Here is a 15397-nt window from a genome sequence, read left to right as displayed (position 1 = left end):
GAACAAATTTAATTGACGGAGAGATGTATCAAATGTCAATACGACATTAATAGAAATTGTTGGGTACCATTGAACTATAATCCATAGATTAAAAATCAGATGTGAGGAGTTGATAGAACTAATTATAAGAATTCACGTTGTTGAAGATTTGGACGATATGAGGAGGTCCCAGTGTCAAATCTCAAGAGTGGAATTTATAATTCTGGAATAAATAGAAATGGGGATCTCTCGGTATTCGTTATTGCTGAAGCGCCCAATTATTTTTATAGAAATTATAATGAACTATGAGGATAACCAAATAATATGACTCAACAGTAGAATTTGAGTGAGTAGACTACGTAGTGAAGAGCGAGAGAGAGAGAGAGAGAGAAAAAAAAATTGATGAAGATTTCCGAATTTAATTAACCGTATGAAAAAGTTTTCTCGAAGCAACGAAGAAATATTACTATTGAATAAGAATATCCAAGGTGTTTAATCCACAACTACAACACTGTAGTTTAAAATGAATTTAACAATGCCGAAGAAATAGTCAGTCATAAAACGTAGAATTTCTAGCCCTTCGCTCGGATTTTTCCGTAGTTAAATGACTAGTTTGCTTTACCCCCCCAAGAAATCCACTAGTTGAAAAATTAAACAAACCAAATTGCCATGTAAAATTCCAATGATTATTGGAATCTAGTCGTTGAAATTAGAAAATATGAGGATAGAAATTACCATAAAAATGAAAACAAGTATATATTATATATATAACAACTATCTAATATATCTAGTGGTTCTTAAAGATCAAATAAGGCTATATTCACTGCGATTTATCATTAGATACGTAACTCTCTTTGAAATACTTTGGCTAGTCACAACATGACATAATAAGCTTCCCCGTGGAAAATTACTCTTTCGTGATCTGCGAAAACCTATTGAATCTCCTTGATAGAGGACCAAAGAACTAAAATCCATTCTAGTCAAAAAATTAATAAAAATTAATGAACTAGCCAAAGAGTAGAACCTGAACATTGATGAATAATTAATAATGTTATTCACGCCTATATCTCGTATTTACGCTCGTAGACGTACAAACTTTGAATGGCTATTGATTTGATAATTCTTCCGCTGTATCTTCCTCTGAACGTTCAATCGACATGTCTCTGTATTCACGCAAGTTTCAATACCTAATCCACATCTTGGTCTATCTTTTCACATTGCTTCCTCCCCGATGAGTAGAAAATTTCCCACTAATTAATCACTCGTCTAATGATTTAATCGTAGAAAACCTCGTTCTTCCTAAAATTTCCCAGTGCCAAACGATGAATTTATTGTGCGAAGAGTCTCGTGCGGTGTATCGAGTCGAAATTAATTATCTCTATTCAATAATATTTTTCCTCCGCAAATCTTCCACCATTTCGACTCAAAGTCTAACCCAAAAGCGTCTAGAACGTCTTCCAACTTTCCACAAATGAAGAAAAACAAAAAAGTAACCCAAAAGTGAGAGAATCAAAAGCAGAATTGTCTGTTTATTCATAAAATTAAGATAATAAAAATCAAAATGCAGTGCAAAGACTGATAATAAAACACACACGAGAAGAAATAACGCACCGGATGTTAATTGTTTTTTCATATTCGATTATTACATTTGAGGGATTATTTGTTTATGTGCCAATAGGAAGATGATACGACTAAAGTTAAATGCCAAAAGAAACAAAATAATGAAACAAATAATTAGTACGTTTATGGGATACTCGAGTCATCGTGTCAGCCTTTTAGATGTCGACACGAGTTGCCTATGAAGAATTATTTTTAAGTCAACATTTAGTAGTGATGCATACAGAGGAGGAATAAATATATTATACACACGAATTGTAATATTTCCATGAGAGAAATGTACATAACGTTTACGTTATTATTGAAAAAAAAAAATTAAAACGGGAGGACAAATTGATGAAGAACGCGTAAAACAAAATTAGACTGTAAGGAGATCGAGATAATAATTAGTGAGTAAGAGTTCCCTCAATTAATTGAGGAAAAAAGAAGAAATATCCCTGTGAAATTTTTTGGTAATTCATTTAGGTGAAATGGTGTCTAGGTGGTGGAGTATTTGGTGATGATTATTAGAATTTTGAAGGAGGGCACACAATTGTTCATTGTATAAAAAGAATTATAAATATATATCTATATGTGGGACTGAAACACAAGTTACGTACAGCAGATTCTTTATGGTTACGGTTTTCATTTGATTATTTAATTTGTCACTGATAGCAGTTGTGACCTATGTGGTAGCAGGGAGACTAGAAATAAAAGGAAATAAATTTAATTCGATGATTTTCTGTTTATTCCCACCGCTAATTGTCCTATTTTATGTTGCAGGTGAACTGCATTAAGATTGTGAAGAGACAATTGCAATTATTTTCACTAATTTTTTTTTATCATTATTTTCACTAATATTTATTATTTCTGTTGCAGATCGCCTGATATGCTGCTGTGGAAGGAGATTCAAGTACAATTTTTCGCTGTTGTGTCACCAGCGAGACGAGTGCGGTTACAATTATCGCTGCTCAAAATGCGATTATAATACGCACAAACTCTCCCTCTGGTTAATTCACATCAAAACTAATTGTAAAGCTGTCTAATTGAATCACGCTTTATTTTCTTGGGACTAACGACTTGGAATGTACAACATTTATGAATAAATCCACCCATTGCGTTCTCTTTGATGAAAATGTTTTTTTTTGTTCAGCATTTGTATCGGGGGCACTTTGTAAATAATTACTTCCAGTGGATATTGAGCAGACATTTCGCTGATTAATTCTAATACTTTCATATTTTTTTGTTTCAGGTATTGAGTACACAATTGGTCCGTATGGTCCGAGAAGGAAGAGAACAAAAATGCCGAGGGGAAAATTCGTATGCGAATGCGGAAAACGATATATGATCAAAGGAAGTTTAGAGAGACACAGGCGTTACGAGTGTGGAACACTTCCTCTATTCTCATGTCCAAAGTGTTACAGGCTGTTTAAACATCGTCACCATGTGCTATCGCATTTGAAAAAAACATGCTCAAAAAATGCGCAAAAATGATATTTACGAGATTAATAATGAAACTGTCATCTGGTAGATTTTAGTCAGTTGATGATGATTTCATCGTCCATTATCAATCGGATGAATAAAGTTTTGAATAACCACACGGTTTTATTCATTTTTTTGTCTTGATTGACTATCATTAGTGGTTAATAATTGTGGTGGGGGATCAATTCAACGAGTATTCTTCTCGTTTCAGGAGCTTACATGGACTTATCCTGGGTAAATCGTCATTACAGAGCTCCTGTGAAAAAGCCATTCATTTGTAATATATGTGGAAAGTCGTATATGTGGAGGGAATCACTGCAGAAGCATCAGCGAGTTGAGTGTGGCAAATTACCGAGCATACCTTGTCCAAATTGTCCGAAATTGTTTAAACATCGACATCATATGCAAATTCATCTCAAGAATTCGTGTCCGGGATTGAGGGCACTGTTGTAATTTGGGATTTTAGATCGTTTGATGAGTCAATAATTAATAAATTGTTTTGAATATTCAGTGTGTGTTTTGTTGACACCCGCCCTGACATTTTTCAAAATAAAAATACAATTTTTTTGACAGGATGTTATGCATGTGGATTTTTCGAGGCTTATCTCTAATTTTTGTATTCTCTATTTTTAGAAGCATATCGGGGCAAATGAACAAGATTCAATTGTGAATTATTGACAGAGCAATGGGAATCGTGATTGTCAGTTTTGTCAGAAGGATTCTTCGAATAAAATCAAGAATCATTTGAATGAAATCTTTACTGAGTGAATACAATCATCGTCTTCATGATTATTCGTGTCGATTCGACCTGGATGTACGTGTCTGCGTGTTTTGAGGATCATTTACTAACAATTTTCGTATTTTTTATTTTAGAATTCCTGAAGACAGAAGATTTATCGAGGCCTGGACGAAACAGAGAAAGATTCATTCATGAAATAATGTGAATGTCTGGACATCACCTTCTCAGTCAGTCATGTGGACTCGAGTGGGATGTACGTATCTGAGTATTATGAAGATCATTCACTAACAATTCCCCTCTTTTTTATTCCAGAATATCTGGATACACGGATTCAAGCATGCCCGAATAAAAAAAAGACCATCAACTCAGGAATTATCTCCAAATCCTGATCGTTTGTTCGTTTGAGAACCTTTTGGATGAATTATAGAATAATTATCGTCTGTGTTTAGAGCATTGAGAATGATCTTGGCTGAGCATTTGAAATTACCCATTTGAGACTAATGAAAAATCATTTAGGTACTTCTCCTCTAGCTCAAATAATTCACTCACACAGTCCATTGGGTTTCAGTTGCTGAATATTCATGTGAGAGAGGAGCCGAGAGTGACGTCAGGTGGCTGTCCGGTGATAAACCCCCCTTCAACTGTCACATGTGCGGCAAATCATACATGTGGAAGGCATCACTCGGAAGACATCTTCGTGAAGAGTGTGGCAAATTGCCTCAGTACAACTGTACATTTTGTGGACGTGAATTTAAACAAAAATGCAGTCTCCAAAGGCACTTACGTACCCAACATCATGTCAAACAACACAGAAGATTGAATGCTGATTATATAATTCAAAATAATCATCAATGAAGATTTCGCCTGACGACCTGAAGATCTATCGAACATTTGTGCATCATTGAATTAAAAAACAATTTAATATGATATTTTTCCTTCAATTCATTTCGTATTATTTTGCGCTATTTTCATGCTGATTAATTTAAACTGACTCTGTGCTTTCATTATTTTTCATTAAAAATGAATAGTTGACTCTGATATTATCGAGAAGCAATCATTTGAAGATTTGCGCCCGAAGATCGTTGAATTCCATGTGACAATGAGGTAAATAGTGACTTCGATTAACTCACTCAAGTGTAGATATTATTTGTACACTGTGGGGCATTGAAAGACATCGAAACATATCGTCGCATATCTAACCATTGCTTGGGACATTCCCACTACGGCATTCACAACGAAATCATATTAATCGTATTTACCTAACAACGCAGGTATGATTAATCGGGTTTAAACTGAATGATGAGAGATTGCAGAGGGCATATCATTTACTCTCAGCAGCTTGATTTTACTTCCAAATTCACCTTGAGATTTAAATGTTTCAATTGATTCTCTAGTGACTAACAACATCAACAATCGCTACTAATCACGAATGATGCTCATCCCAACCAAAAAAAAAAAAAAAATGACGAATAAAAATGTGTGAAAAATAAATCTAACTGTGGTAATGATTTTGTTTTCAGGAAGCAGCAGTGGTGTTAAAATCCACAACAACCGTACAAAGCCAATGTGGCGACCCTTCTCCTGCCATTTGTGTGGAAAATCATACACACGAAAAGACACATTGAGACGACATCTGAGATATGAGTGCTACAAAAAGCCACAGTTCATTTGTCCAATTTGCAACAAGGCCTCAACCCAGAGGTCCAACTTGCAGCGCCACTGCAAGAGCATCCATCGCATTGAACTCTCTCAGTTAAATGATTCTAAAATTGAGAGGAATTCAATGGCAGAGAGCATTCAGTTTCTCAAAAAATACTGAACGATTGATTAAAAATAAATGAAAAAAAAAAATCAATAATAAAGAGAATAAAAAAGAAAGCACGAGTCAGTCATTGAAAATAATTTTCAATGCGGGGCTTTCTATAGACTGACTCCTCTTTGCATAATATTTTGCATAAAACGTGGTTTAAACAAAAAAATGTTTCTATATTGTAACCACTAAGAGAAATATCTTATTGTTGCCTTCTGTGGTTCCGGGTAGAAGCACGAATGAAAATTTAACATTAAGAATAAAAACTCATTTATCACGTGGGTAAACATTCCATTTGCTCATTAATGTTTAATGTTTATTACGAAAAATTATTGTATGTTTCTGTTGTCTGACGTTAGAGGCAGTGATGGTGTCGTTCATCAGCATGGAAGATCTTCTTCAAGATAGAAAACGAAAATATTGTCCTTGTTGCTTGTATTTTTGTGATCGCAAAACCCAACAAAAAACAAAAATTCTATCAAAATATTGTACAACGCGTCGGTAATCGTGGCTACTTTGTATCGCGGTTTCAGGAAACGGTCAAAGGATGCATTATCCGGTTGTTCGGACAGATCGTGTATACAACGTGACGCCTAATCCATTTCCCTGCCACAAGTGTGGTAGGACGTATAAAAGCAAGGGGAGCTTGAAGCGTCATCTTCACGATGAGTGTGGAAAACCACCCCAGTACATCTGCAGTATCTGCGAGAAGGGATTCAAACAGAAGGCCAATTTTCGTCGACACAACGCCACCATCCATGCACACCTCTTCGCTCAACCACCATGATGAAGATGCTCAAATAGTTTCATAGATAAATTCAAATTATTCATTTAAAAAAACAATCCAAAAACGCGAAAAAAAATGAAAAAAATTTAAAAAATTGAACAAAAAAACAAATCAAAAACAGAAAAAAATGAGTATGACATTGCCTAAACAGCTGAAATTGTGTTAAAAAATAAGAGTTCACGTTCAACAGTATTCAAGCTATATAAGTGTACCTCGCCTCAGTCGTGCCACAAAAAATGATCCTTTTTTTTTTATAAATCGTTTAATGTTCACAATGACCGAGCCGTAATAGTTGAAACTGAATATTGACATTCGCGCCTTTGTTGTTCAATGAAATAAAAGTAATACTTCAAATGGAGATGCCACAATGAATAATCCTTTGAATCAACCACCAAATCATTCATGAAGATTATCCTTCAATTGAAAAATCATCAACCTGAATAAAGCATGTTTCCCACAGACAGACGCAAGTATGTAGAAAGCACACAAAATAAATTTTATGCAATAATGACAATTGTATGCGTGTGCTTTCAGATAATCAATCGAGGAGTTCCTCTCGTCAGGATGTCAGGAGCTCGGAGTGTACTAAACCCTTTCCCTGTCCAAACTGCGAGAGATCGTATAGGAATAAAAGCACCCTAAATCGTCATCTGCGAGAGGAGTGCGGGGTACTGCCCCAGTATATCTGTCGTTTCTGTCAGAAGGCCTTTGCCCAGCGTTCCAATTTTCAACGTCACGTTTGGAAAGTTCATACATTCAATATGTGAATATCAACGTACAAGCGCATAATAATTCCGGGCCTTCACATTAATCAAAATGGATAATAATGTTAAAACGAGGATTGATAATCCTGTACGAGCTTCAAAAGTTAATAGATGTAATTATAGTTTTTCTACATGTTAATAAAAACAGTTAACTGTGCCATTAGAATGAAATTTACTACTGTATAACCATCTTCTCTGTCCCTCATGTCCGTGAATCATCAATTTTTTGCAGATATTCTTGTTGAATTACTGATTAAGGTATGATATTAATACATTATTGTTTTTGTTTCAGATGATTATCCACGAAGTGCCTGTTCAACGCGTCGTGTCAATTATGAAAATCCGTTCAGATGTCACATTTGTGGAAGACAATACACATGGTCAGACTCACTAAGAAGACACTTGAGAGGTGGCTGTGGAAAACAGCCCATGTTCTCGTGTCACATTTGTAAACAGGGATTTGAAAAGAGATACGATTGTGAGAAACACGTTGTAACTATTCACCATACATACCACTGACAATGATATTGATAATCTCAGCGATCACCGATTATCACGATAGTTAATAAAAGTTTTATTCAATTATTCCGTGATTTTTATTGATAAACCGAGTATTCTATCGTTGTAGAATAATTTTTGACGAAGATTTTGTGTCTCTTATGTTTCAGAAACGAGAAGAAGGAAAGAGTATTCCTAATTTTCAATTTTACAAGCTTTGAATAATCCCCAGAAAATGAAATTTAAATGCAAGAAAACTAATCAATTAATTGTCACACATTTGTAGTCATCATGTAATTGAAAAAAAAAATCATTCATCCACAACTCCTACATCTCATGTTTCTTCTTCCAGGTCCTTGCACAATCTTCGACGACTATTACAAGAGACTGGGCCGTCACTTTTGTCGAAAATGCGGCAAGGAGTACAGGTGGGCACAGTCTCTGGTGAGACACGAGAAAGAAGAGTGTGGAAAAGCTCCCCAGCATAGCTGTCCCCTCTGTGGTATCAAAATTCGTCACAAGTGGGTGTTGAACAAACACATGCAGAATGTCCACAAATTTACGGGGTCTAATGGAAAGAAAATCAGTCGCTGATTCACTTTCGATAGATGCTTTTTTTTTTATTACCAATGAACTTGTGAGATGATAATTGTTATGGAGAGTATAGACAATAAAAGAAGCCATGAGAATAAAAACAATCCTGTTTGATCTCTCTTCTTCATGACAATGGGAAAATTATAGTGTCTGCAGTGGATGAATGATGAGGATATTTTTCAAGAGACATCGAGTTGAAGTACTTGTAACGTAATTAATGGAGGCGATAATAATCACCTAGAGTAATTAATCCACAGGAAAAATATCTCTGAAAAATTTGAATATAATTTCTAGGCTTAAACTGGTACTCACAACCCTATGTTATTAACTCGGTATTAACGTCTGATGATTTTTTTATTTTCAGATGCTGGTGACTTCTCTCCAGTGAATTACTGTCCCAACTGTGGGAGACACTACCTCCACAAATCAACCCTGAATCGTCACCTCAAATACGAATGTGGAAAAATACCCCAATACATATGCTACCTATGCAACAAAGGCTTCAAGCAAAAATCCAATCTCTTTCAACACAATCGACGTGTCCACGGACTTTTAACATGAATAATTAAATTGTGCAATTTAATTTTATAGATATAATTTTTTACAGATGAAATTCATTGAGAATAAAGAATGTACATTACTGGATGGAACGCATAACTATGCTTCAATTACTATTTTGCTTCGAAAAAAAAAATTAACACACTGCTTGGAAGATTATCTTTTTACCATTCTCTCACTCATTTTTTATTAAAATGATATGAAATTTCACTAATTGGACAATGCGCGGTGTTGTCTGTTTTCAGGAAATTATCGTCCCACGATATATCCAAGAAAAAATGTGTATCCGTGTCATAGATGTGGAAAAATCTACAAATGGAGGCAATCACTGCAGCTGCATTTGCGAGCTGAGTGCGGCAAGGAGCCCCAATTTTCCTGTCGTCCTTGTGCTAAAAAATTTAAACACAAGCACAATCTTCTCGCCCATTTTCGAACAATGTCACATCATGCTACAATAACTAGATTAAATCGAAAAGCTTGAATATTATTTGTACAATTGATAGGATTATACAAGATTAATGATCAAATATACATTTTTTCAATGAATATTTTTCATTGTTTCACCCGGATTATTCAAAGCCCGCATGATCTAGGATAATTTATTGAACAAATTGTGAAACTATTGAGTTTAAATATGCTCTGACCAGAGTGCATTTGTTATATGTTTCAGAATTTCTGGCAGCTGCTGTATATCCATGCAACAATTGTGGAAAAATTTACACTAATAAGAAGACAATGTGGAATCACAAGATGTTCTGTGGTAAGGGACGACAGTTTCCCTGTGAATCCTGTGGAAAAAGATTTCAACGTAAACATCATCTTGTGAAGCATTTGAAAACTGTCCACAAGTTGGATAATATCGTTGGTGAAGTTGTCGACAGCAAGAATTGGTTCTATCAGTGAAAATTATTCCTTCATTAATATATTTTTTTCTCGTTTCGTGTATATAATCAACACTAATAAAATCGTAATTCTCTACTCTCCTGTAATTATTCTCGCATTACCATCATTATGGAATTAGTTGTAACAGAATGACTCATTTATCATGAACGAAAGTAACAATTTGTCTCGTTTTCATTCATTTTTCAGTGTTTCCACTCAAGAAGTGGAGCTGCAAGCAGTGTGGCAGGCGCTATGTGCGTGAATCATCGCTCTACAATCATGTGCGAATTGAGTGTGGAAAAGATCCGACGTTTGAGTGCCCCTATTGTGGGAAGAAATTCAAGCACAAGCATCGTTACCGATATCACATGCAACACGCCTGTAAATATCGCTAGATTCTCCCAGACTACCAACGGACAATGTCATGTTTAATAAAAATAAATGAAGATGATAGCGCGATCCTTTCAAATCTCATTTTTTTTTTGGAGCGAGTGGACTGATTCTAACACTGAAGTAACGATTATGTTTGTAAGATTTCAGGGCCGAGGCATTAAGTGTTGGATTGTTATGAAAAATATTCGAGGATTATTGAATTTTTGAGGAAAATAAAGAGATTTGATCCGTGATAATTACCCATGTCCTCTCAATTAAGTCTTGACATTCGAAAACAATAGTTTTGAACAACTGCTTTTTGTACTAGGACTGATCGTTATTCATTCGATGAACTCAATTTTACATTTTCTGTTGCAGATGGATTAGAACTAAATTAAATTTCGATGAGATGAAGAAGAGAACCATTTATTTGTTATTGAGGATATCCAAGTGTCGTTTACAGTTTGGTACAGACCACATTATAGATTCAACCATTTTCAATTATAAAATTTGTCAATCAAATTAAATTTTGCACAGAATTATCATTTTTTTCAACAGTCGTTGTTTATAAATGAATAATTGAGATTGTTTAAACCTCGGAAAGTTCATTTTTTTAAGCATGAAAATCGATTTTTGGTAAAATTCTGAATATGAGTATATTTGTTACTATTCCGAAGAATTTTTGTTTCATTTTTATAGTTGAAAATTGATTGTTTATAAATTATTAATAGAAAATGCTCATAAATATCAAAAATTGCCATTTTTTATTTATTCTTTCAATCTATCTCCAAAAGTAAACTTTCCAATTTTTTTCAGATTTTTAAACACTTTTCTAATTATTCAATATCGAGATTCAAATTCAGACCCAAATGAAAGCTCTGATTTTCAACTACAAAATTCGAAGACCATTTCACTGGAGAAAAAATAGCTAGAGCACTTGGATATCCTTAAAATATTGTGAGAGAATTTGATATTCATGGGGTATTAAATTATCGAGATAAATGAAGGTATCAAATTGACTAAATAATTCCGTCTCCTGTCAATAGAGCCTTACAATTAAAAAAATATAGACTCCTGCGCCCTGCACTACACTATCCTGCCACATCCGTGAGTTTTATTTTTGCAATGCCCTAGGATTGCTGGATATTCACGCTACGAATTTAATTTCATAATTTTTGTTGCAGATTTTTTCGAACGAAAATCTATCCACCGAATTGAGAAGAGAATACTCTATTGTACATATTGTCTCCTCTACAGTCATGTGCGAATTGAAATTGTGCCCCTATTGCGGGAAGAAATTCAAGCCTAAGCATCGCTACCGATATCCCCTGCAAAACGCCTGTAGATATCGCTAGATTTCCCCAGAGTTCCAGCGATGAATATAACTATTAATTAAAAAAAAAATGAAGATGATTGTGTGTTCCGTGTAACTCAGATTCTTTCACGTCTCATGTCACCTCTCTTCCTGCATTTTAGTCGTGCACAATTTTTTTTTTATAACAATTGAACTAATTCTGACACTTGTGGTAACGAATATATTTGTACAGTTTCAGGGCCGAGACTGATGGTGAAGAGAATTGAAAATCTCAAGCTCCGAAAATCAGTCATCCACAAGTGCTACAGGTGTGGCAAGGGATATCAATTGGAGACATCATTGCGAAGACACCTGAGATTAGAGTGTGGAGTTGAACCAAGACAGAGCTGTGATTACTGTGGCAAAAAATTCAGTCACAAATTCAAATTGACTAATCACATGAGCTGTTGCAAACGAAAGAGAAAACACTCGTAGTTATAAACATCGACAATTAGATCCGATCTAACTGTCTTCAATTTGCACATTCCATTTGATGTATGAGATGAATTTCACGTGAAATAAAGTCATTTAATCTGATTAATCGGGACTAGGGCTTCTTCGCGTGCTTTAATTCAATCATTCTCCCCGAAAAATTGCGGCTTCTTTGTCATTTCTCTGAAAGTTCGCATGCATTTTTCTTAGTTCCTTCGACAAAATTCCTCTCAAAAAATAGTACTAACTATTGAATCATAATTTCAGATGTGCGAGTGTTAAAGACAGCCGATGGAAGACAAGTTATTCTGGCTGTAGCGCGAAAAGCCCCTATTTTAACTCGATACCCGACAAGTACAAAGACAAGCTTGTCAACAGAGCCTACAGAGGAGCAGGGTATGTACGAGTGCTCGAGATGTGGAAAAGCGTACAGAGCAAGGACCTCACTGAGTCGTCACAAACGACTCGAGTGTGGTGTCGTTCCCTGCGAAGTTTGTCCTCTATGCAGACGGCGATTCAGGCACAAATTTGTGTTGAATGCACACATCGTCGCTTGCCAGCGGCGATTTTCCGGCCCTCTCGCGAAGAACAGAGAATAAAACTACCTCTCATTCCTTTCAACTCATTACAATTATTACCATTTATTTAGGAGGTTGAATCTGCCAAAATTTTCAACATTTTTTTGTCACAAAACCTTATTTCGTATTGAATAAACATTGATGAAGCGTGAAGCTGTTGTATTTGTTTGATAACTCATCCTCTTTCATTTTCTTTCATTACTACTGTCGCTATGCTCATGAAATTTGACTGTCGCAACTCTCCATTGAATTCACAAATTAAACTATCCGTTCAATTTGTTTAAAGTTGTTTAGTATTAAGGAAAACTGATGAATAGTATAATTCTGGTACTAATAAATATTATTCATCAGATATGTTGCAGTACGATGACGATATCCAGTGGATGCCCAAGATAATAGACATACGCAGTGTTAAGCCAGGACCATCGCGATTGAAATGCATGCAGTGTGGAAGACAATTCACATCCATCTTCAATCTGCGACGTCACATTGAGCTCACTGTCCAGTGTGGCAATGGGGGAGAGAGAACCGAGTGTACAATTTGCAAAAAGAAATTACGTCCCGACTACATCGCCAATCACATGCTAGCCGTTCACATGAAGCACAACAAGAAGAGCAAGAAGAGGCGAACATTGAAGCCGGGGCCACTCAATCGTTCGCTGCTTCGAAAATCCAAACAAGAGAAGGAATAAGTGCCTGTTTGAAGCAGATATTTTCTATTTCTGTGAGTTTGATTATTATCACATAACTTACAGCATCACTTGTTGTACGATTTCTCAAATCAACTTTTTATTCTCTGTTGCAGATTTTTTGAACGAAGAGAGTCTATTGATTTAGATGAGAGTGCTGGTTTTGCTACTAAAATATAATCAGGATACGAAATTTTATTTTCTATATTTTTTTCGTTTGCAATTACGACGTATTGAGTATTGAATTGTCATAAAAAATATTCATGGAGAATTGATTTTTGTGGAAAATAAAGAGATTTGATCATTGATAATCATCCACGTGCTCTTAATTAAGTCTTAAAAATGAAGAACCATAGGTTTTAAAAATTGCACTTTTTTTTTACTAGAATTGATCGTTGACCATTCTATGAACTCAACTTTATATTTTTGTTGCAGATTTCTTCGAATGAAGAAGAATTTCTTGATTTGATGAAAAAGGGAATCATTTCTTTGCCATTGGAACACGAGAAAATTTAATATTCATGGAATATTAAATTCTCGAAATAAATGAAGATATCGCATTTATTAAATAATTCTATCTTCTGTCAATTGAGCCTTAGATTTTAGAAACGATAGATATTTGCACCCTTCACTACACCATCCTACCATTTCCGTGAGTTTGATTTCCTCAATGCACTAGTGCACATGAATTTAATTTCCCATTTTTTGTTGCAGACTTCTTCGAAGGAAAAATCTATGCATAAAATCGAAACGAGAATACTCTATTGTACATATTATCTATTTAAGAATCGTGAAAAAAATTGATGGAATACTGAATCTTCAAAACAAATAAAGAGATTGTATCAAATCGTCAGCCCCTGACAACTGCTCAAGTAGTCAAACCTCTCTTTACCTCCACATCCTCTTATTTAAGCCTTAGAAAATGCGAACCGATGTACTTCGCGCGTCCCTCAATGCGCCTAAAACTGCACCCCGCTTCGTTTCATTCACTATTTCACAAATTCATTCGCATGTTCTCCATAATCCTCAGCTTCACTTGCCCTCTGAATTAAATACAATCTCCTAACACTATTTCTCTTTCTGTTAACCAGGTAGAAGAAAGCAGAAATTCCCTAAATTTGAATTGAAGCCTCAGCTGATTTATCCAGAGAGTGAAGAGGAGGACGAAGAGGAGAACTTCACACTGGCCTTTGAATTCGACTCTGAAGATTCCGAGAAGGAGCAGGAGATCTACGAGGATTATCACGCTGACGTCAGTGAAATCAGCTACTTGAAGACACGCCGTGGCAAACGTCGCAAGAAGCGCAAGAACAATTGCTCAATGACAAAATACGTCTACTGCAGCATCTGCGGTAGACACTTCACCCAGATAAGCAACATGAAGAGACACGAGAAATTCTGGTGCACGCCATCAACCCTGCAGACCGAAAAACGCGTCTGCACTCACTGCGGGGAAATATTCAAAACCCGAAACAGTACAATTAAACATTTAATTGATGTTCACAATGAATAACGCTTAGTTTCACATTACTTCAACATTTTCATTCTTAATCGTATTTTTTTCAATTTCGATTGAATAGATTTAATTTGAAACTTTGATTTTTATTTTAGTTTTAATCGTCAAAAGGCATTACATGGACCTGTCTATGGAGTGACTTGAATGATTTATTGTAAAGTTTAATGATGATTTAATAAAGATACTTCATTGTATTCGAAGAGATTTAAGTGCTAGTTTACATATCTTCGCCCCACGAAATTTGAAAAATGAAAACAGAATCGTCGTCTGGAGCACAGAGGAAGAGCAAAAGATGATGGAATTGTCCCAAGAGACATCAGGAGCAAATACGAAGAACTAATTTTCAAGTAAAGAACACTGAACACATTTTGAAATAACTAAGCATTCTAAATGAAACGAATTCTCATCTCGATTGAGTCAGGACTATCATGATTGAAAAGTGTAAAGACACTTCACATCACTGTGAATAAAACTAAAAAAAAATTTCATTCTCAAACATTTTAAAAATTTTACTGGAATAGATTTAATTAAAAAGTTTTCTTTTATTTTAGTTTCATTCATGGGAAGACATCGCATAGACGTATCTACGAAGTTATTGGACTGATTTATTGTAAAGTGTAACTATGATTCAATAAAGATTTTTCACTGTACCTGAAGGGATTTAAGTGTTAGTTTGCACGTCTTCGTCGCATGAAAATTGGAAAAAAAATGAAGCATCATCGTCAGGAGTACACAAGAGGAGTAATACGAAGAGGAGAAAATACGAC

At 35.2% G+C, this 15397-nt stretch overlaps 1 protein-coding gene across 7 annotated transcripts in view; it reads left to right on the top strand.

Moving 5' to 3' along the window:
- The window catches only part of LOC107036283 (longitudinals lacking protein), a 131114-nt gene extending 116280 nt beyond the window's left edge, over positions 1–14834 (top strand). Inside the window, exons 7-8 of one of the 7 annotated variants that reach the window (XR_001460780.2) lie at positions 6140–6863; positions 6928–7019. Coding sequence is in view for 6 of the 7 variants with exons in the window: in XM_015254107.2 (XP_015109593.1) it covers positions 14206–14627 (422 nt within the window). In the remaining variant the exon portion in view is untranslated. Of the gene's footprint in view, positions 1–2827; positions 3102–5316; positions 6119–6139; positions 6864–6927; positions 7020–8007; positions 8265–9477; positions 9786–12776; positions 13150–13230; positions 13392–14205 lie in introns of those variants that run through there. The other 6 variants (XM_015254110.2, XM_015254107.2, XM_015254149.2 and 3 more) reach the window with 6 other exon arrangements.
- Positions 14835–15397: the final 563 nt, after the last annotated feature.

The sequence above is a fragment of the Diachasma alloeum genome, unplaced genomic scaffold (genome assembly GCF_001412515.2).
Source record: "Diachasma alloeum isolate Michigan unplaced genomic scaffold, Dall2.0 Dall_scaffold_00208, whole genome shotgun sequence".
Lineage (NCBI taxonomy): Eukaryota > Metazoa > Arthropoda > Insecta > Hymenoptera > Braconidae > Diachasma > Diachasma alloeum.
The sequence above is the reverse complement of the archived record's forward strand: the minus strand, read 5'-3'. Positions and strand labels throughout refer to the sequence as shown.